The sequence below is a fragment of the Cladophialophora bantiana genome (genome assembly GCF_000835475.1).
Source record: "Cladophialophora bantiana CBS 173.52 unplaced genomic scaffold supercont1.17, whole genome shotgun sequence".
NCBI classification, from domain to species: Eukaryota; Fungi; Ascomycota; class Eurotiomycetes; order Chaetothyriales; family Herpotrichiellaceae; genus Cladophialophora; species Cladophialophora bantiana.
In genome coordinates this window covers 801558-823601 of record NW_015971591.1, presented here as the reverse complement: position 1 = coordinate 823601, position 22044 = coordinate 801558, and the positions used below count along the sequence as shown (strand labels likewise).

General features: G+C 52.0%; 7 protein-coding genes across 7 annotated transcripts; 4 read left to right on the top strand and 3 right to left on the bottom strand.

The window, feature by feature from the left end:
- Positions 1-467: 467 nt before the first annotated feature.
- Z519_10256 (uncharacterized protein) lies at positions 468-2147 on the top strand (the record flags this gene model as incomplete). The annotated part of the gene is made up of 2 exons (XM_016767973.1): positions 468-567; positions 625-2147. 2 exons carry the CDS (start codon positions 468-470, stop codon positions 2145-2147), a joined length of 1623 nt encoding a protein of 540 aa, XP_016616071.1.
- Positions 2148-3315: 1168 nt separating this feature from the next.
- Z519_10255 (uncharacterized protein) lies at positions 3316-4729 on the top strand (the record flags this gene model as incomplete). Its single annotated transcript, XM_016767972.1, has 8 exons — positions 3316-3362; positions 3418-3487; positions 3540-3575; positions 3640-3772; positions 3841-3936; positions 4003-4059; positions 4137-4581; positions 4651-4729. The coding sequence occupies 8 exons, from the start codon at positions 3316-3318 to the stop codon at positions 4727-4729; spliced, it is 963 nt and encodes a 320-aa protein (XP_016616070.1).
- Positions 4730-5712: 983 nt separating this feature from the next.
- On the top strand, positions 5713-8344 carry Z519_10254 (uncharacterized protein; the record flags this gene model as incomplete). The annotated part of the gene is made up of 3 exons (XM_016767971.1): positions 5713-5802; positions 5862-8061; positions 8124-8344. 3 exons carry the CDS (start codon positions 5713-5715, stop codon positions 8342-8344), a joined length of 2511 nt encoding a protein of 836 aa, XP_016616069.1.
- A 1567-nt stretch (positions 8345-9911) lies between these two features.
- On the top strand, positions 9912-11298 carry Z519_10253 (uncharacterized protein; the record flags this gene model as incomplete). The annotated part of the gene is made up of 2 exons (XM_016767970.1): positions 9912-9975; positions 10028-11298. The coding sequence occupies 2 exons, from the start codon at positions 9912-9914 to the stop codon at positions 11296-11298; spliced, it is 1335 nt and encodes a 444-aa protein (XP_016616068.1).
- A 1485-nt stretch (positions 11299-12783) lies between these two features.
- Z519_10252 (uncharacterized protein) lies at positions 12784-15742 on the bottom strand (the record flags this gene model as incomplete). Its single annotated transcript, XM_016767969.1, has 7 exons — positions 12784-14645; positions 14698-14854; positions 14908-15008; positions 15080-15302; positions 15360-15478; positions 15541-15633; positions 15691-15742. 7 exons carry the CDS (start codon positions 15740-15742, stop codon positions 12784-12786), a joined length of 2607 nt encoding a protein of 868 aa, XP_016616067.1.
- Positions 15743-16595: 853 nt separating this feature from the next.
- Positions 16596-19247, bottom strand: Z519_10251 (uncharacterized protein; the record flags this gene model as incomplete). Its single annotated transcript, XM_016767968.1, has 1 exon — positions 16596-19247. One exon carries the CDS (start codon positions 19245-19247, stop codon positions 16596-16598), a length of 2652 nt encoding a protein of 883 aa, XP_016616066.1.
- Positions 19248-20086: 839 nt separating this feature from the next.
- Positions 20087-21380, bottom strand: Z519_10250 (uncharacterized protein; the record flags this gene model as incomplete). The annotated part of the gene is made up of 2 exons (XM_016767967.1): positions 20087-21154; positions 21210-21380. The coding sequence occupies 2 exons, from the start codon at positions 21378-21380 to the stop codon at positions 20087-20089; spliced, it is 1239 nt and encodes a 412-aa protein (XP_016616065.1).
- Between the last annotated feature and the right edge of the window lie 664 nt (positions 21381-22044).

The following is a 22044-nucleotide window of genomic DNA, read 5'->3' as shown; positions in this document are numbered from 1 at the left end:
TGGTGCCACCGCAATTGCCTGCCTTTGCCTGCCTCACGGACTCCTTGTAACTACGATCATTTTCCTTTTCCTCGTCTGGCCTCGACCCGAGATTTTTCTCCCTGCGTTTGTTCAATTTGTTCCATCTTGTCTTGATATGTGTAGATGATTGTCTCCCACTCCCTGAAGCGCCGTCCAAGTCGACCTAACTGCCCAACCCCCGTCGGAACATTGACTCGTCTCTCAAACGCTGGTCACCTGCTCCTCCGGTCATCCCCTCACTGAACTAGCAGCCTGTTGTCTCGTCTGGAGACACAGCTGCCCTTATCAAAGCCACCACGACACCTCAATCAAAGAAGAGAAAGGCTGCGGAGTGCGTCACTGACGCGTCAGGCAACGGTCCAGTAAAATCACGCAAGACGTCCGCTCTTCCTGCGCAGCGGCCGTCGACTCCCATCACCGAGCACGGCTCGCCGTCGTTGAAGGCCATGGATTCAGAAGACGAGTTCATGTCAGACCCACCTAGTGGAGATGAAATTGATTTCGATGAAGGTACACAGGACAGCGATATTGCCAGTCTCGCAGACGGTCAGTATATCCCACTTTGTTGTCCAGTGGCCTCGGGACACTGACAAATGACTACAGACTTTGACCAAGACCAGGATGGTGGCTTTGGCAACGAGAAAGACATTCTTACAAGTCCTCGAAAACCCTACGAAGTCGACTACAAGGTTCTGAGTCCCGATGATATCAATTCTCAGCAGGAACAGCAGTTCAAAGAAGTCTCCTCCATCATCGAGCTACCTGTCGAACAAACCGCTATCCTCCTCCGATTCATGAGATGGAACAAGGAGAAATTGATTGAATCATACATGGACAACCAAGATAAAGTTCTCGAGGCTGCCGGCTTGGGACCCACATTTGCTGAGGCTCCGAAGACGAAGAAGGTCGAGGGTTTCACTTGCGAGATCTGCTTCGAGGACTCTCCAGACCTAGAGACGTATGCCATGAAATGTGACCACAGATTTTGTACCAACTGTTATACCCATTATCTCACACAAAAAGTGAAGGAGGAAGGGGAAGCCGCTAGAATCGAGTGTCCCTTTGACGGCTGCCATCGAATTGTGGACTCCAAATCCTTGAGGCTGTTAGTCGACCAGAGTGTCATGGATCGCTATCACGTCCTGCTCACTAGAACTTATGTGGACGACAAGGACAATCTCAAGTGGTGCCCGGCTCCTGAATGCGAGTATGCCGTGGATTGCCCTGTCAGGAAACGAGATCTCAGCCGAATTGTCCCCACGGTCCGCTGTAACCACGACCACACATTCTGCTTTGGGTGCACGCTAGCCGATCACCGTCCGGCGCCCTGCTCTCTCGTCAAGAAATGGCTGAAGAAGTGCGAGGATGATTCAGAAACCTCGAACTGGATTTCCGCCAACACGAAAGAGTGCCCCAAGTGCAACTCAACCATCGAGAAGAATGGAGGTTGCAATCATATGACCTGCCGAAAATGCAAACACGAGTTTTGCTGGATGTGTATGGGCCCTTGGTCGGAGCATGGAACTAGTTGGTACAATTGCAACCGATTCGAGGAAAAATCAGGAGCAGATGCTCGTGATGCCCAGGCGCGTTCTCGACACTCGTTAGAGCGATATCTACACTACTACAACCGTTACGCCAACCACGAACAGTCTGCTAAGCTTGACAAGGATCTGTGGCTCAAGACCGAAAAGAAGATGACGAGCCTTCAATCCCAATCTAACATGTCGTGGATCGAAGTGCAATTTCTCGACACGGCCTCTAAAGCCCTGCAAAATTGCCGACAGACCTTGAAGTGGACTTATGCTTTTGCCTTCTATCTTGCTCGCAATAACATGACTGAGATCTTCGAGGACAACCAGAAGGATTTGGAAATGGCGGTTGAAAACCTGAGTCAGATGTTCGAGAAGCCCGTGCAGGAGCTCGGGAGCCTGAAAGTTGAGATTCTCGACAAGACAACATACTGTAACCGGAGACGAGAAATCCTTTTGGGCGACACGGCCGAAAACTTGAAGAAAGGTTTGTCGACCCCAAGCATTTTCTGCAACCTCTCATTAATCTATCTTGACAGACCAATGGAAGTTCAATGTGGAAATATGACATATCACGAATACCCAGGTAGATAACGGTGACGCACACGATCGACCCATTGGCGGGGTTGATAGTTATGCCAGCGAGGCGTTCCCTGATGGATGGGGCAACTTGGATGCATTGTCACGAAGGAACGGCGCTCAGATCAAGAGCTTTTGGCTTGGATTGAGAAGTGTTGGTAGAGGGCGCTGGGGGCATAATGCATGCATAGTGGGCGTCTTTCGTTCTTGTTCATGCCGAGTACGAGTTCATGGTTGAGAACAAAGGATGTAGCAGCTGAATGGTCGTCTGGACAGTGAGCCTCTCTGTATTGCAATATAATGCATCCCTCCTTAGGAAACACCATGGCGTTCGATGCACAATACAGTTTTTTTCTTTTTTAAACTCTCTCATTTTATGGCCGCTGTGCATTAAGGGACGATGCAGTCTGAGCGGTGCAAGGGCGGCGTATTCTCGTGGATTCAGCCAGTGGCCAGGATTACCGCGGATCAAGAACATTACCGAGCATCGTTCCATTCCCCCCTCACAGATTAGATGTGTCGGTGATTATGGCCGAGCCTAGTGGGTTGAGACCGACGCGGGAGCGAGAGAGGCGAGGCCAAAAAAGGAGTTTGACAGCGAGCCTGGAGGAGCGAGGTCGGGAAGCCCAGAAGGGGAGTCGCCGTCTGCAGCTTCGCGATAATACGTACCGCGGAGGCGAGAAGCAAAGAGCAAAGTGCAGGCCTGGCAGGCTGGTGGGCTCAGAAACTCAGAAGTAGGCATCCCCCCTCCCCAAGAGAGTCGCCGGGGCCGTCATTGATGGGAACCTTGAAAGCCGCAGTGCCCGTCGACCAACCAGCCACTTTAGCTCCCCCCCAGCAAGCCCAAGCTTAAGAGACCCTGGCTCAAACTTCTAAGCAGAGCCGTGGAGGTCGACCCAAAATCTTTGGAGCGATCTGAGTGCCTCGCCCGGGCCATTATTTCGCCCTGGCTCTGACTTGATACTTGGTCCGGATCGCTTTTTTTGCCTGCGCATTTACTCCGGCATTATACATTCTCACGGACCTCTCCTGGTTCTGGAGCACTTGTCGCTCGCCTTCCTTGCTCTTTTGAGCAACCTTTCTAGTCTCGGTGGAACGATTGCAGCAGACAGCAGGAACAACAGTCCCATCCGCAATCGTGGCGGCGTCAGCCAAATTCCCAGCGGCATTGCCCGCGGAGAATATGTCAGTGTCGAGCAGCCCGGATGCGGTACCTGGTGAAGAATTCGAGTGAGTGGTGCTCTCCGTTCCCGAAAGGATAGAATGGGCATTGACACTCGCACAGCTATGAAGCCCTGCCACCGAACTATGGTCTCGGACACAATATGTTGGCCGGCGCGTTCGCAGGCATTGCGGTACGCGGACAGAAATCAAGAGAAAGACACGAATCACTGACGACAGGCCCAGGAACATACGGTGATGTATCCCGTGGACTTGATGAAGGTACAAATTCGTTCCTTTCCCGGTGCTGGCGGCGAACACCTGGCTAACTGGGTCTTGACATCAGACACGGATGCAAATCATAAATCCTTCGGCCGGTGGCCTGTATACGGGGCTTTCACACGCAGTATCTACGATATATCGGATAGAAGGTCTGCGGACGTTATGGAGAGGAGTGACCAGCGTCATTGTTGGAGCAGGTGTGTTGCTAAAACTGGAGGAAATGGACACTGGGGGACCGCCTCCTAACTCTAATAATTGCTGCTAGGTCCTGCTCACGCCGTATATTTTGGTACCTATGAAGTGGTGAAAGAGTTCGCAGGTGGGAACAAAGCAGATGGCAAACATCATCCTCTCGCTGCTGGTGAGTGGGCTCTGGAGTTGCGGGCTTCAATGGGGTTTTTGGGCGGGTGCTAACTGAGATTTACAGCTGCAAGCGGAGCATGCGCCACCATTGCGAGTGACGCTTTGATGAATCCTTTTGATGGTACGAATCTTACTTTACAACTTCGAAGACAGAGAAAAAAAAAACATCCCGGACACTATACTGACCAGCTGCCGCAGTCATTAAACAACGGATGCAGGTGCATGGCTCAACCTACCGGTCAATATCGCACTGCGCCCGTTCAGTATGGCGAGCTGAAGGGATTTCTGCATTCTACGTATCCTACCCTACGACACTATGCATGACGGTTCCCTTTACAGCTACGCAATTCATGGCCTATGAATCTCTCTCGAAAATCATGAATCCTCGGAAAGAGTATGACCCGATTACACATTGCGTGGCGGGTGGCTTGGCCGGCGCATTTGCGGCCGGCATCACCACCCCGCTAGATGTGATCAAGACCTTGCTCCAGACGAGGGGACTGAGTCAACAAGCCGAGATACGCAATGTACGAGGATTATTCCATGCTGCGGCCATCATCAAGAAAGAGTTCGGTTGGAGGGGTTTTATGAGAGGTTGGCGGCCCAGAATCATCACCACCATGCCAAGCACCGCCATTTGCTGGTAAGGCCCCTGGCGCTCCCTGGGCTAGTTAAGACCTTCCCCTACCGTGACATTCTAACCTTTCCTTAGGTCGTCATACGAAATGGCAAAGGCATACTTCAAAAGGACGCTTCGGGAAGAGCAAACTCCTCATACCAATAAATTATGATCAACCTCGTGCGGCCAACGATCGACCAACATCGCTTCAGCATTTCCATATCCCATAATCAGTGAGGGATCTAGCAGGATCACACGCCTTTTGGACGTGCGCGTCATGGTATTCGCATCTCCCCCTTGCGCAGACGAGATACCCAATGGAGGTGCGTTTGGGAGGTAATGGCCTCGGTACCGAGCTTGTGTTTGCAGTTCGAGCATGATCACGACCAATTTCAGTTCAACGGAGCAGGACTTGCTGGACCTTCGCAATGGCAGAAGTGTTCATGCATATATGCGAAAATAAATGGCGTTATAGCAATGGGAGCAGGGCCTCATGCTCGCCCCTAGTCAGCTGTTGACGCTGGGAAGGGGCTTCGGGATAATACTGTATATCTATGGCAAAACACCAAAAGTGGGACGGGTTCAGCGTTTCGACCAGCTGTTTGTCGGCCTCTTTTCGTCATTTGATAGACCAGGCTCATCAGCAATGAAAATTGAAGATGCTTTGGCTATGTGAGCTGTGTCGGTATTGGTGCCTGTGCTTACCTTACGGAGGTCCCCTTCTATTTGTATGGAGCACCACGTGCAATATCTGTTCCGAGCGTGAATTTGCCATCGCCCATATACAGTCCGTTTTCCTTAGTTTGGACACCGGAGCTGCTATGAATGTCCATCTTGTTGCCTTCAGACCAGGCCCAAGGGTAAGCATGGTTGATCAAGACTCGTGTGATGGCTGCTGGGCGGCTGTTCAGGTGACGTATTGGAGGGGAGGCTGTGTGCAGCGGGCAGCGGGCAGCGGACTTGTCTCCAGTGACTAGTGGGCGGTTGTGCTTTGCGTATTGCCTTCTCGCCCAGTTCTACCAAAAGACAACCCCCCATTCGAGGCTCAGCCTCCGTTGAACGACTCGCTCAATTAACTCACCAGATATCCTCTTACTGCCTCGTTATCCATTCTCCCTGGTCTGAGCATGTCCGCATCCTCGCAAAACGTCCAAAATGTTGCGGAGCAAGCCATCCTCGTCAATGCAAAAGACGTACGATGAGGCCTATCTCCAATGTTCTACCGCCGTGTTTTTCGAAGGCCAGGTAATGAACACGCTATTCCCGACTTCTCGATCTTGTGCTAACTCGGTGGCCGTCTGCAGGGCAACGAGGCCGAGGCTCTTCGGTCATGGAAGGCAGCGCTCGATCAAATTAATCATTACAAGGCCTACAAACTCTCGTCTAGTTACTCCCCTCGGTCAGAAACCGAGCGGGCCCTGTATGACTCCCTGAGGGAATTGGAGATACAATGCAAAGATCGAGTCGATCTCCTCGAGACTTTGAAGAGAAGCCGGGAAGAGTTGGGAATAGACCAGCGCAAGGAAGAAAAACTAGAACAAAAGAATGGGGGTGGAACCGGCAACAGCAATGGAAATGCGAGCGGTAGTGGCAGCAGTGGCAGGAAGCGTCTTGGGAAGAATAGAAGGAACCCATCGATAACGACGACCCCTTCTGAACAGCCTGGCTCGTGGCTTGGAGGAGAAACGATACCACCCATGCAAATGTCTGAACTTCCCAATGCCACCCCTGCATTGCCTCCACGACCGCCACTGGGTGTCACCAGGAGCAGCGAGGCCGTGGCAATTGACAACACCTCTCCGATATCACGAACTCGGTCGTCACCTTTAGGTGCTCCTCCCACCTTACCTATCCCGATCACGAAAGCCTCTAGAAGTCCCAGTCCCGATCACGGCAGAAAAACGATGCGGACAACATTACGCCCGGAGAGGAGGGGGTTCATGAAGTATCGGTCAGCTTCAAACCGTGACAGAAGGGCCGATACTATGAAAGCGGCTGGTCTGGCATGGGAGTCTCAACCACGGAAGAACTCTCACCCCACCCATAGGCCAGATTCAGACCCCACGATCGAAGCCAGATTGAGCGCTACAGCTGCAAGACGGAGCATCGACCAAGATACGACGGCCAGATACGAGGAGCACCGGAAGTCAAATGCATCGTCTCTCTTGAGTGTTCCTGACTACCAACAGCAACATGCCACGCGTGACATTCCGAATTCTTCCTCCGCACCACCACGCCCGCCATCATCATCAATGAACAAATCTATGGAAAGTCTGAAATTAAACCCTGACTCAGCACCCAGCCTCATTGACCTTGACTCGGAACTGGAGAAGCTGCCGCCTCCTGTACCGCAGCATTCACCACCCACAGGCCAGCCAGTCGGCAAACCACGAGCCAGATCTCCGATTCATTTGCCGAAAGCTCCAGATATTACCTATCGAAAAGAATACCCTGTACGGACACATAACGTCCCCCAACCACTGGCGAGGAACATACTAGAGAGAGCTTACCCAAAAGTTGGATCTGGTGGTGCTGCGTCAGGTATAACTCGAAAACCTGTCGGCGCGGCGGATACGGCCCTCGAAACAAGAGGACGCTCCCCTCAAAAGCGGGATATGCATTCTGATAGTGAAGACGAAACCCCTAAACGAAATCTTGACAGGCCGAGGCGGGGCGGTGGAACCAGGACAGCGAGCGCCAACACAATCACTCCGCCCTCCACGGATGGTGAGTCGTTGGAAGAAGATGGCTTGTCCGCGGAGGAGAAGAGGCTGGGGAATATTCTTAAAAATCTACCAAAGGGAGTGGATGAAAATGCCGCCAAACAAATCCTCAATGAAATTGTCGTCAAAGGGGATGAAGTTCACTGGGAGGACGTTGCCGGTCTTTCTGCTGCCAAAAAGGCGTTAAAGGAGGCAGTGGTATACCCTTTTCTCAGACCAGATCTTTTCATGGGGTTGCGAGAACCTGCTCGAGGGATGCTCCTTTTTGGACCACCTGGGACGGGCAAGACCATGCTTGCAAGGGCTGTCGCCACTGAAAGCAAGAGTACCTTTTTTGCCATCAGTGCTAGCAGTCTGACGAGCAAATGGCATGGCGAGTCCGAGAAGCTCGTCCGAGCCTTGTTCGCGTTGGCGAAAGCTCTGGCGCCGAGTATCATCTTCGTCGATGAGATCGATTCCCTTTTGAGCGCCCGAAGTGGGTCAAGCGAGCACGAGGCGTCGAGACGGAGCAAGACAGAGTTTCTCATCCAGTGGTCTGACCTGCAAAGAGCAGCAGCTGGCAAGGATACGACCGTGGGGGATGCTAGCCGAGTATTGGTGCTCGCTGCCACCAATTGTCCGTGGGACATTGATGATGCGGCAAGGCGTAGATTTGTCAGGAGACAGTACATCCCTTTGCCAGAGGCAGAAACCAGAGAGACACAGATTCGGACGTTGCTGGGTCATCAGAAACATGATCTAAGCCCAGAGGACATTGCTCGCTTGGTAGAGTTGACGGAGGGTGAGTTCTTCGGATGCTCCTCGCCCCGGTCTTGTTTCACCATGCTCACTACTTGAAAATAGGATACTCGGGATCTGACATTACAGCGCTTGCAAAAGACGCGGCCATGGGCCCTCTAAGACATCTCGGCGAGGCTCTGCTGTACACTCCTAAAGAGCAGATTCGACCGATTCAGATGATGGATTTCGAAGCCAGTCTGGATAGCATTCGACCAAGCGTGAGTAAGAAGGGGTTAGAAGAGTTTGAGAAATGGGCGAGAGACTATGGTGAGAGAGGTGGTTGATTGTGGGAGAAATTACTTTCCGGGGATTGTATGCGGACATGATTTGGTATAGCCAGAAGGTTTGTGAAAAGTCTCAGGGCACGAAGACAACAAGGGTGGGCTCCAATGCGATCCGGATTGACGATTTGATGATACCGTATAGATCAAGCGCATCAAGGTGTTTAATTGATATCTCTCGATTGGGGGGGACAAGGCTGACGCGGCTGACGAGGCTGGATATTGTCGAGGCTAAACCAAGCCTGGCCAAGGTTGAACACTACTTTTCAATTCCTGAAGCCACATCATCAACCACGCTTGTCCTCATCATCACCTATCCAAGGATCTCCTTGGTAGTAACTTCTGATGCAGCACATACTGAGGCCTGAATTTCGCCCTGCAGTGTGCTGGACTGTCACTGTCACTGCGGAGGCTTGTTAAGATTCAAGCGCAGGAGCGTCACTCCGCGACATTCAATTCCCACGCCATCACATCACGTCCAAGGATGGATCATTTGCCTCGATTGATCTGGTGACTCTAGAGGCCAGCTGTGATATCATTTAGTGAATCGGTGCTAGCGATGGTGAGCTTCACGGCCCACCTGCAGCAAAATGATATAGAACAAAGGTATATGCCCATCTGTCGTGTCGGAAGCACGACGAATGTCTGTAGAAAGTCTACCCTGATTGACATTGACAGCCTGGTATGGTCCCAGGACATCTTCACGACAACTGAAAAGATGCTGGAAACGGAAGAATGGTCGGATTCCGGCCTACAGGTGGATGGGTGACGCGAAAATGCTTCACTGCACAGCACTGGAGTCCAGATTCACCATATTTGTTGCCCATGTATAACCATATTTACCCGTTTCGTCTTGCAGCAGCTGGCCAGACAGAGTGACACTGTGAGCGGTTTCGCCAAGGTGAAGAAATGGTGAATCGACAACGGCGCCGACTATAAAGTCCACCACTCAGTCCCCAAATTCCTGCCGACATTCCTGGATTCTGCTTGACCCAAACACCGACATCAACATCATTCTTTCGCAACCTCAACACTCTCTGACAATATCATCAGCACACTCCTTTGCGTCTAAATTGGTGAGTTTCTTCGATGTCTTGTTCATCCTGTGCTCTCTATCCTTCATTGTGCCCCTGTATTGCGCTGTTTGCAGCTGCCATGGGAAAGTACAACGCTTCCGTCGCGTCTCGCGCCTCAGTTCGCTCCTGAAGGCTTTGTGCATTCTTGGTTTCTCCAGAAGCAGCCATCTAGATGCAGCCCAGATCTTCTTCTTTGTTGTCTGTGCTTTGTCTGGTTGTCGCCTTTGCCGACAAAGGGTGGCTACTCAAGCCGTGCACGACAGTGCATGGACCAAGAGGGCACTGACTGGCAATCTCCCTTTTGTCTCTATACAAGATTGTCGGACGCCCTGCCAACCCCATTGCAGACCATCTTGCGCTACACCAACTTTCCCTACTCTCAAGACCGCCGGTCGGTGAGACACATTGCTCACCGTTTTGGTTTTCCGTCGATATAGGTCCTGACACTCCTTTCACTGCTTGCAATCATTCCCCCATTCATTGTCTAATCCACCATGAGAGCAATAATCCCCGGTCTGGCTGCCTTGTGCGCACCTGTCGTGCTGGCTATCCCCCATGGTAGGTTTCAAGGTCTCCGACAACGCTCTAGGTGGAAACTGACTTGCGCCAGGAGGCAATCGTCGACACCAACATGCGATGCGCCACGAGGGAGCGATCGACTTCTCGACAGTCACTGATGTCGTTACCGTCACCGCCAACAATGCGGTCGTCTGGGTCGATCAGTACAATAATGTGTTGTCCACCGAATACCGTGATCACCCAACTCCCACTACCATCGCATCAAGTTCCCAAGCGTCTCTGGTGGTCGTCGAAACTGAATCTCCTCCATCCCCAGGCCCAGCCCAAGCTTCCAATTCCCCCTTCGGGGCACATCCCCATGCGTCTGAATCAGCTGCTGCTCCACCAGTTTCCAGCTCCGAGTCTGCGGAACCAGTGCCCGCTGCTCCTTCTTCCGAGATGGTGAATTCCTCTCCTCCACCAGTCGCAAGTGTTGTTCAACCTTTGACCACTTCTAACACTGCCCCCGCTGAGAAAAGCATGGCCGCAGCGATGGAAAATGGAAACTCGTACAAAGGCGTCAAAGGTGGAGCCAACGCTGGAGCCAATGCTGCTGGTGGTGGTTATGGTATCTGCTATGAACTCATTGGCAGCAATGGTTGCAAGGACCAGGGCACCATGGACTCCGAGTTTGGTTTTTTGGCCAGTCAAGGGTACTCCAAAATCCGTTTCTATGACATTGGCTGTGACCTTAGTGTGGCCACAGCTGCTGCTGCCGCCCAAGGGCTGCAAGTTATGCTAGGTCTTAATACTATCGGCAATGTTGCTGGTGATTTGGGTACGCTTGTTGGCATGATCAACGGAAATTGGGGACCGGTCGACACTATTGTCATTGGCAACGAAGTTGTCAATTCAGGTGGTGCGGCAGCCGCCGTTGTCACTGCGCTCGACGTGGCTCGTCCGATCCTGCAGGCTGCTGGGTTCACCAAGAACATCGTCACTGTGGACACCTTCGCCGCGCACCAGAACAATCCTTCACTTTGTCAGGCATCGGATTATTGCGCCGTCAACGCTCACGCCTTCTTTGATCCCAACACATCAGCCAGTAATGCAGGCTCTTTTGTTGAGGGTGTCATTGCCCCTATTGCTAAGAAGGCAAATGGCAAACAAATCATCGTCACGGAGTCTGGTTGGCCATACCAAGGACAGCCCAATGGCCAGGCTATCCCGTCGCCTGCCAACCAGCAAACCGCGATTAATGCTCTAAAGAGCGCATTCAGTTCGAATCCCGGCGGGGTGTTCCTCTTCCAAGCCTACGATGCGACTTACAAGGCTCCTGGGGCTTTTGGCGTTGAGCAGTTCTTTGGCATTTATGGCCATTAAACTGCGTTGGGATTGAACCTTGAGATTTTACCATTGATGAGGCTTTTGTTTCATCCTACACGTTGCATCCGGTTGCACTGCGTTTACAAATTAAGGAAATAAATCATGCTGAAACCGGCGTTGAGGCACTGAGTGGCAAGTTTACACGGACAACTCGGCCTATCCAAGGAGGAAACATGCACTGTACGACAACGACATCTGTAATTGTCAAAAGATGGAGACACGATCAAACGATTTCAACAATGGACAATTGCACTTTCATCACAATAGACAATCTTGTTACTCCTGCATAGCGACGGCGTTCAGCGTTCAGCGTTCAGGATCAAAATTCGACGAAGAAAATCAGTAAACAGCCGATGCGTTTTTCTTGTTACTTGCTTTTCTTTTCGACTGCAACATGATACCCTCATGGCCATTCTACCCTCTTGTTAGAGAACAACAGATATTCGATCTTCGTCTACATCCTCTGGCAGGCATCACACGACCCACTTACAAGTAAGAGGTTGGAAAGCCCTGCACAACGATACAAACACATGCATGATCAATCCGATTTCGAGCCCTGCAAAGTTATTGCAATCGGGTTATACTGAACAGTCCAGGGAGTTATGACCAATGAGAAATCCATCTTGTGGCAATTGTTATTGAATGCCGGGTCTATCAATACGGCGCTCACCGCTCGATCTGTGGTGCGCGTGGTGGGATAGGAGTGGTTTAAGAGCTTTTACACTCAGCCATCAATCCAGGCATGCAGACATGACCGGACTAGCACAGGATATGGGATGGAGCTTTGGGTATTGTGGTTTATCCACTCTCGCACGTCCCATGGCCGTCAGATAGTCCGTAGCAATTACCAGGCAGAATTCCCCGTCGGAATGGGTCGACGCAACAATTCTCCCAAATGACCTTTTTGAGTTTCGTCTTAATCCATGAACCGAAGAGGCATTCCTTGTCAGATGGCAGATGGAGGAGGAGCATTACCTCCTATACGTAAAGGAACTTTACCACGCGCAGAAAGCACCAAGAGGTATTTGACTTGTCGACTTTTCTGGTCTTTCTCAAAGCCTTGCCTCCCCTTCCCTCTCTCTCCCCTCCTCCACCTCCTTTTCTTCGTCCTGTCCTGTCCTCTCCTGTCCTCTCCCGGCCTCTCCTGGCCTCTCCTGGCCTGTCTTGTCCCTGTCCTGAGTGGCCGAGTGAGTGCATGAATGAACGAGTGAGTCGCGGAGCCTGCATTAAAAGCTTAGCGTCCTTGATCTCGAGCTGGAACTGGAGCTAAAGCATCACTTCGCATTTGCTTCCCTTGTCTATCTACAGTAGTATTGCGTCGCCGAGCCCCAGGGGGACCTCAAATCGACACCAGCCGCTCCTAGCGCTTGACATAATTACATGGCCTTATTGGTCCATGTTTTCGTGAATTGGTTGGGCAATGTCCGGACGGACGGTTGCAGTGCGAGTCTGCCCACTACCTCGGCGGCGTTTCTCTTGTGCTCATCGCTCGCCTTCATCTTCATCCATCTGGTCCATCTCCTCTTCCTCAACCTCCTCGTCGGTAAGGAATGGGCTTCTCTCCAATTGATACTGCGGGCCGGGGACTCCTCGGGATGGCTCCTGCGCGGGCGGGGTAAGGACCATTCTGGGCTGGGTCTGACCTTGCTGCATTGCGATGGTGCTCGTCGTAACAGTGGCCATGTTCATGGTCATGGACGGTGTGATGGATTCGGGAGGCGTGGACATCTCCTCGGCAGTCGGGGAGGGGGATAATGTTCGAGATTGTATTAGGATTTGTGAGGGTGTGGGGGAGAGAGTGTGGGATTGCGAGAGTGGTTGATTGAGGACTGCATCGTGAAACTGTTGGTCGATTTCTTCCTGAGAATGTGCACGGGACATCCCCGGTTGCTCTTCCTTATTCTCGACTCCGTTTTCCTCTTGGGACACGTGGTGGGCGCTGCTAGCCTCAGCATCGTCCTCTTTTCCCGCTTCTATTGCCGGCAACTTTGGGTATCCCTCTTCTCCAGCAATGTATGCCTCGCCCTGCTTTTCAAGCTCGACGTGCTCCAATGTCTCCTCGATCTCTGCTAGAGCTCTGGCCTGTGCCCGCTCCAACGCCTCGCTGACCGGGAGCTTCATACGACTTTCGATTGTTGACGCGGAATCTGGTCCCGAGGGGCTGAATGTCTTGTCCACTGGCGAGAAAGGACTTGCCTCGGGTATTATATCGCCTGTTGTTGTCGTTGTGACAATGGACGGCAGATTCGAGCTGAATTTGCCTGGTTCCCTTGCGCTGTCACCACTGCCCTCTCTACCTCGCCTGCGCCGTGCCTTCGGAGTAGGTGGGGGCTTCTTGCTGAAATGGTGGCCCTTGTGATGGGAAGGAACTGGAGGTGGATTGGCCTTTTCCTTATCTTTCTCTTCAGCTGCCGGTAATGGGGAGGCTGCTCCATGATTGTGGTGGTGGTGATGATGATGGAAGGGAATAGGGGGATGACGATGGTGATGATTGTGGTTTTGGGTGCGATTTTCTACCTCAACTTTCGGTGCAGGTTCCGCACTCGAGATCTCTGTCTTCGTAATTTCGGTATCGCTCTCCATTCTTTCTGCTTTCATGCGCGTCAAGCCGGATCTCCTTGCTTGTGGCGGGGGAGGTTTCTCCTTCTTTTGCATTATGACGGCTCGAAGATTGTTTTTCAAACCTGGGTTCCTGCTTGGGGTGATGACCCCTGGTTTCTCCTTTTGTGCCGCCACTTCCATCATACTTAAACTGGACTGTCTGGCTTCTTCAAGCCGAGGGGTGAGATACTGACCAATAGTCAATGTGGAACCTTTGGAAGAGTTCCGTTTCTTCAGTTTCCGAGGTGCTGGAAGGGCTGGCGGGCGAGCTTTTGTAGGAGAGGTTGGCGATGACACATCAGAGGCTCCTTCGTCGGTTGGAGACTCTGCATGGACTGGAGGCTCGGTCTCCGGATCAATCAGCCAACTGACTCCTTCACACCGCTTGACGAGCCGTTTTGTTGTCTCATCAACCGCATCAAAATGACCCCAATGCTGTAACCCCTCATGAGAACCGTTTTGGCCGCCAAGGTGACCTCCGCCTAAAACCACCAACAATTTGCGGATTTCGTCTCTCTTATAATGTGGAGGTTGCTGTAGTTGCGTGTGTTCGAGAAGGGGGTATAGGACACGAAGATAGGTATGGCGCAAGGATGACGCCTCTTCAGGCAGGTCAAGCAGGTTCCGAATCAATATGTCGACCAACACACGCAGGTCGTTGGTGTAGAAGTATTCGTACGTAGGTGGCGTTGTGAAAAGGAGGTAGAGTAATTTGAGGGTCAGAAGCTGTAACGACGTTTCATCTGCCAACCATTAGGGAATGAGAATCATCGCGGGTGACAAGGAAGATGATACCTTCACGGTTCAACAGCAGGATGATGTTCTCCCCGAAGGTCTTATACTCACTGCCATGGGCAGACAAGACCTTAATCACCTTGTTGGTGAGAGGCACTGCAGCTTGACCATTGGCAGGGTCATGAGCGGCGACCATAAACTGCTCATTGAGGACAAGCTGAAGGCATAATTAGACGCATATTGATCGAGGTGGGGAGAGAGCAGCCTTACCAGAACTCGAATGGTAGGATAGTGATATGGGTCATCGACGTCGTCAGAAACCTGTTCTATAATTTCAAACAACATCTTGACAAAGTCATCATCGACATACGCTATGTTCAAGTAGTAGAATCAGTCTTTGTCAAAGGGTGGTTGAGCCCCGTGTCTTCAATCTCATACGTACCCAGGTCGCCGATTTTAATCTTTTGTATGCGTGACATTTCGTAGAGCAGGGCCATGAGGAGCCTGTGGATTCCTTCGTGGCCATGTTGCTTCGGACTCGATATGAGATGGATCAGTCTTGGAAATGCGCCTTCGTCGTTCAACAGCTCGTATGTCTTTTCGTTCAACTGCGCGTGGGTAATCAAGAAGGATGTTGACACCAGCACGACATTTGGCTCGTCGTCCTGTGCGAATCACTGGATCAGCCTGCATTTTGTATGAATCTCTTCTGCTCCACCAACCTCAATCAGACACTGGACGAATTGTCGGCGGATGTAGTCAGCGTGGATTGCGAATAGCGTCGACTCTTGGAGCTTGAAGGCGCATCGGCCGAGATCATCGTCGGTTGGAAGGAAGCGTCCTAGTTTGAGTTGAGCATGGTCGGCTTGGTCTTTGCCCTTTCATTCTTGCAGCAGAACCTACCCCGACAACACCCAATGAGTTCTATGTAGGATCGCAGAGTATCGTCGATGCTATCATGGGTACTGCAGTCCCGGGAAACGGTCTCTTCGAGAGCTGGCGGAGTGAAGTCAGTCGAGCTCCTGTTTGACAGTACGGATCGGTGTTCGGTACCGGCCCAAAACTGGTCTTCGTCCTCGAAGTTATAAGAAACCTCGTGTTCCATGCTATGTCCTGCTTCATATCGTCTTCCGCGGTGCAGTCGGGAAAGTGGACAGGCTCAGAAGCAAATCAGACGTTCCTCCTCATGAGAAGGAGACGCTTGGGCGACAAAACCGAACAGTGGTATAATAACGCATCACGATGAATGAGCTGGATATGGCCATCGAAGGTCAAGCTACCAGTGGTCACAGTGATGTGTGCGGATTGATGTGGAGTGAATTGAATTCCGTGTTTGGGGTAGGATTCGAGGTTGCGAACTACTGACACATGACGCCCTGCCACGCAGCGTCACAATGCACGTGGTGGAGGGCTAAGGGCTGGTGGGAGAATCCACCCCAAGTACAAGCATTGGTTTAGGCGTGGGCGTCGGCCCGGATCCCCCGTGGGTCACGATTGTCGCCTAATACTGTCTGGCTAGCTAAGAGCCAAACCTGTGTTATGGAATATTCCTAGAGTCCTTTGGTAGGCCTCAGGCAACGCCCACATGTATACCCGGAACACAAATGGGTTGTTCAAGTTGGTCTCTGGCCACCTATTGACCGCACTGGAACAATGGCCAGGGTCATTATGTATCATATTTTGATCTACCACCAGTCAACACTGCCGGTATGCCAGTACCCAGGGAACTCCAAGGCTGCAAATTCAAAGTCGTATCCGCTCCAGACACCCCACAAATGCTGTGGATATCCCAAATTTTGAAAGTCGAAGAGTCCGTCTGCCTTGGACGTGCTCGTTCTCGACAAAAAGACCACGATGAATCCACCTTCACCTGGGTCGTTTAAAAGGATGCGCTTCCGTATTCCTGTGTCCATCCAGTTAGCCGAGACTTTTCCCGCGAACTCTCGTGGTCAGATTACTTACAAAACATAATCATCCAGGCTGATCAGGTCCGGTTCGCTGAACAAGAGATAATAATACTTCAACGTCTCTGCGAGCCAGAAGGATTCCATCGTGTCTTGCTGCTCCATCAACTGGCTAGTAACATCCCTGATGCCAGCGTTGGCAGCCTCCGTCTTCGTCGCTTTGTCGACCGCGTCAAACATGGCCCATCCCTTGTCTCTCCACGTCTCATCTCCGGTCAGTCGGTACATGATGAATACCGACTCGATGGCCTCGGGTCGGAGTCGGTAATCGCGTGCCTTGATCCGTGTATATCCTGGAGGCAGTCGCTCTTCCTGGATTTTGGCCGCAACATATTTTTCGTGTGACAATGCAACCCGCGGCTTGAATAGCTTGGGGCCCAGTCCTTCTGCATGTGTACCCGCATCGTCAGAGATGATCGTCTCTGTTCTTTCCTCCTCTTCGAAATCCATCGGCGTACCTCTCTTCTTCAAGCTGGGGTCCGACATCATCATCGAGGCCACAGAATCATCCTCCCTATCCATCACATCGGCAATGACAACCATCGATTGTTCATATAGCCTCTGCTGGTTCATGTTGTAAGTCTCTACCGCCTGCATTCTCTCCTCAAGCTTCGGGTCCAGCGCTTCATACCACCTGGTTTCATTCCACTTGCACGAAGTCAGACTATTGCAGGGCACAAGCTCGAATTCTTCAGCCATGACACCTGCTGGTGTGGATGCGTAAGCCCAAACACATGCGTCAGTGAGCCTCTCTGCAATATCCATGTCTGAAGGAATGTTGAACAGCTTAGACCCAAGACCAAACATGCCGCCTGCGAAACATCCCAGGTGCGTGCCTTCGTAGATTGTGACCTTTCTCTTAGCAGGATCCTTAGCTTTAGGGGAGATGTTTTGCTTTGCTAGGAACAGGATATCATGGTTCTCCTTCGTCATCGGTCGGAACAGCAGTTCCTCTCGGACAACCTCCATGGCATCCAGATAAAGATTCTTGTACTGCTGGTTCAGCCCGCCAAGCAGTGCATATTCCTTCGGAAAGTATTCGTAGGTGGAGTCGGCCATCGAGCCAATTCCGTAGGTGTGGGTGGTGGAATCCGGCTCAGTGCTCAGACCTTGGGATTCACAATTAACATCGTCATCCCCTTCATCCCATTCCCTATCGATCAGTGGCGTGAGCTTCTGTCCAGTTGCAGTCACTTTGCTATCTTTCTGCGCGGATTCTTCATTTGGGGGCAAGGACGAAAGTTGCTGTCGCTTTGTCAACACCTTCGAAGGATTCTCGTCGGGGTTGCGCCGATTGTCCGTGACTGATCCCTCCACCGCAAGCAACTCTTCGCCGCCAAATTTGGGCCCTCCAGAGGCAGCGGCCTCCGATCCTTCATTATCGGCGTCAGCTGCCGATCTTGAAACAGCTTCAGACTTTCTACAGCCGGATGCGTCCAGTTTCAGCGGCCAAAGACCTGGAAAAGTCGTTTTCATCTGCCACTCCTCTAGAGCATTGGTGACCCGTGCGATCGCGTCATAATACCTGGGCTCTCGGGTAATCTGAGCTAGCCTGGTGAATTCGACCGCGAGGGACCCGATTTCTGCCAGTACTGTGTGCTCACTGGCTCTGTGTGGGCGCGACGCAGAGGAGGGAGCCCAGTTATAGAAAACCGCAGGCATTCTGTTGGGCGTATCGAAGGCTCCCATCAGAATGTCGGCAAGCTCGACCGCTTTATCAAGCAAGACGGGATATTGCCCTGAGCTGAGATCGTAAGCTGCAATCAGTCCACCGAGATACCGGATAGTCGTCTCAAAGAGCGGTATATCCTTTCTTGGAGAAGTCTTGAAGTTGATTCTGCCCACGGCGGCCACGGCCTCGTGGAACTCATCGCGCAATCCCATGATCCAGAGGGTGTCGAGCGAGTCCACCAGGGTAGCACCCCATCCATTGAACGGATCCCCTACGTCTTTCGAGATGGGCTTGAGCTCATCGTGAGGGAGCGAATAATTCTTGTAGCCGAACCAAGCATGCTTGAACGCCTCGCGGATTGCATTCTGTTTTCGGAGTCGATCTCTCTTTATGGAAAGCTCTTCCCTGCCAAACTTGTATTGTACTTTGGGCAGAGCTTTCGGCTCGCCGCTTGGGAGCAGAATCAGATTCTCCAAAGGCACAGGGAAATGTTCCTCTTGTTGTGTCCAATATGCTCTCCCTGGCTCTACGGGCCGAGGTTTGACCTCATGCCAGCTGTGACCGTGTTTACCAACTTTTTCATCCTCACTCGGTTGTTTGCCGAGCAACTCTTCTTTGGTCACTGTAGGCCGTGCATTGGGCGAAGGGCTGGACACCACCGAAGTGGTTTCCGGTAGAGGTGGAGGCAGAGGAACAGTTTCCTGGAACTCGATCGGTGGTAGGGCAGGATGGGCCGGCTGGACTCGAGGCTCAGCGAGTTGTTCTCGGGCAGGGGCTGGAGGTGGAACAGGAAAGGGTTGCGCCGGTGAGTCTGTGCTTGGGGCAATTTGTTTGGTAGCGTGATTGTTCTTCAATCCTACGAGAGCCTCAAGAGCTGGGTTCTCCCAGTGACTGTTGCGAGTCAGATGGTAAACTGACACAATTGCGACAACAGCCACTAGTAGGAACAATCGGTAGCGTCGGAGGCGCATCATCTTGCGCTACGTGCTTCAGCTTCAGCGGTGGCAGATCGGATAATGGAGATCAGAGTCCGTCGACACGGGGCCACGGAGCACATTTGACAGGTGATGCTTGGGCAGTTCAGTTCGCCGGACAATTCTGCGCGAGGACAAGGCCGGTGTCAGGAGCGGTCATGCCAAAGAACGTGGGATTGGGGGCGGGCGAGTGGCATCAAAGGTGCGGAATCCTCTTCGGTGTAGGAAGTTCGGGTCAGGAAGAAGTTTGGCAGCCTCGACCCCCGTATGTAATCAGAGAGTCAATGGTGAATTTACCTAGGCCGAAAAGGTCCTCCCTCCACATGGACTGTAGATCAACAACTTCCAACATGGGTCCGAAGGATGATGATGATGGGCAGGATGAGGAGAGCAAGTGGCACCATGGGTTCGTCTAATAGATGGAAGCGACCTTTTGGCTGCAAAGGCCGCCAATCAACAGGTCCGCGGCACCATAGTGTGAGGATACAAGGATACACCACCTGCTGTAAACAGCCAGGTCTTCGGGTGACGGCTCCTCTCCCACCAAAAGCTGACATTTGTGGGGAAATCCCATTGTTTCTTGGCTGATTTGTAGCATTTTGAGCTCCGGAGATGGGCCTCGCTACTGCCACAAGGCGGAAAAAAAGAGATATAGCAGAAAACCCATTAATGCAACAAAAGGAATGGAAGAGGAGATAGCGAAAGGAGGGCTGGCATGCCTAGAATCATTTCCCATTTTCCGAGTCATGTCATTTTTGTCTGTCCTGTCCCTGCGGCATGTAACGGCATCCCATCCATCCAGGTCAAACTATCCGTCGCGTCTCGCTGCTCAGCCATCATCACGACCGTAGCAAGACAGTTGCCTTCTTCAGCCTCTGTTCTAACTCGACATGAAAGGTCTCGTGCCGTCCTAGATGTTGGAATCCGTAAATGGGCTTCTTCTTCAAGAAATCGCCCACTATCGATGTGAACGCTATTACCTCTTTAACGAGGCTCCCCAGCAGATCCTGATCCGGTGCCGGGACAGCTGTCGGAACGGGGGTATCAAAGAAGCCAGGCATGCCCTCAAAATGGACTTGCTCTTGTAGAAACTGGCACTCCATATTTCCCAAGCCGCAATCATCCAGTCGGCCCTGACACAGTCGCTCACATAATCGAACCAAGTGATTGATAATGTTGGAGAGCAGTAAGTGGCACGGGTAGTCAGTTCGAACCGTTTTACTGCGCAATATCCTCCGCACGGCAGCGTTGCTCTTCTTCAAGAGCTCAATTTGCATCTCCCGCGGTTGCGATTCATCAGACGAATGCTTCTTGAGATGAGCGAGCAATTTGATGCACACTGACTCTTCATCTTCCTGGCCAGTCTCGATGTTGCGAGACAGCGGCACCGCATAGCTTGGGGGGTGCAGCTTGGATGGATCAACCGGACATGACGACTGTCTCGAAAGAGGCCGAGCTTCAAGTTGGGCCGGGGACAGATATCGGGTAAATTGAGGCGGGCTGAGACCAGGTGTAGGCAGCCCGCTATTGTGGAAGAAACTGAGGTCGCTGGCCATCGAGTAGCTCCGGTTGTCTGCCATTTCCAGGGCGCCTAGTGACTCAGTGGTCTCGTCGAAATTTAGGAAACCAGAATCACCGTTGACGACGAAGGAGGACCAGGCAGGCGGGTTGCGAACCCTTCTGCCCGACTCATCTGAGCCGTGGGTGGTGGCAGGTGAAGGGATAGACTGTATGGGGAGGGAATTATGGACAATCCACAACTGGGAGTTGATGGTGCCGATGGAGTCGTCGATGGGTCGCTTTCGTCGTTTGCCTACCACTTTCCCGACTCTGGATTCACTATAGACGCAGGATAATCTCTTCTCACAGCATCTACGACAGCCCTCCTTGTTCCCATCACATCGAACCTATTCCCGCAATAGTCAGCGAAGGCTGGGTGGAATAAAGGGGTTTGCGTCTTACCTTGGCCGAGAAGCAGTGGTTGCAAGCTGCCCTCAGTTTGATGGGTTTGGGTTCCGTTTTGGAAGGATTGGGTGTAGCTTTCACAGAAGCTGAACAAGAAGCCGAAGTGTCATTGGCAGGAGAAGTGGCCGAGGTCGAAGACGTAGATGAAGAGGATGCGGAAGATGGCATTGTTATCGTCGCCCTTGCGTTCATGTCAATGGAGATGTCTGGGACAGGGAGTGCAATATACCAACCCAGATTCGGCGACCATGGTTGGTTTTGGCAGAGATATGCAACGTAAATAATATCCAAGATTAAGGCCAAGAAAAGAGCGCGGGTTTGAAGGAGTGACAAGTTAGGGAATGCTGCGAGTGCGAGGTCTTTGTGTCAGGAAATTCGAAAAGACACAGGTACTCAGGACTAAATGGCTATAGCTCTCTCTATATCAATGTGGGAGTAAGCATGTACTGACTGCAGTATGAAGAAGGCACAAGCTAGAACCATGGATGGAGCGGGCTGATTTATTACTTCGTGCTTGTCCAATGTGGCCCCGGGCGAGTCAGGGTCGAGATAGGAGCTCGCTGCTCGAGGCTAGAGGATTATCTAGTGCTCTCAGTAAACAGTGGGCTTGATCCATTTGCCGCGTGGGATACGAAGATTGATGCCAGTGACGGATGGCATTATGGGCCATTCAGGTCAAGTGGCAGTGAAACTGTTTTGTGCCACGATGGTCGTTCCCTCTCATCTGGTGGTGGTGGTACTACGTAGTCAGCACCGGTGCCCGCAAGTATTTTAGTGAACAGGGGCAATGGCAGATGAAGGGCAGGGGTGGCCATGGGCAGGGGCAACACCT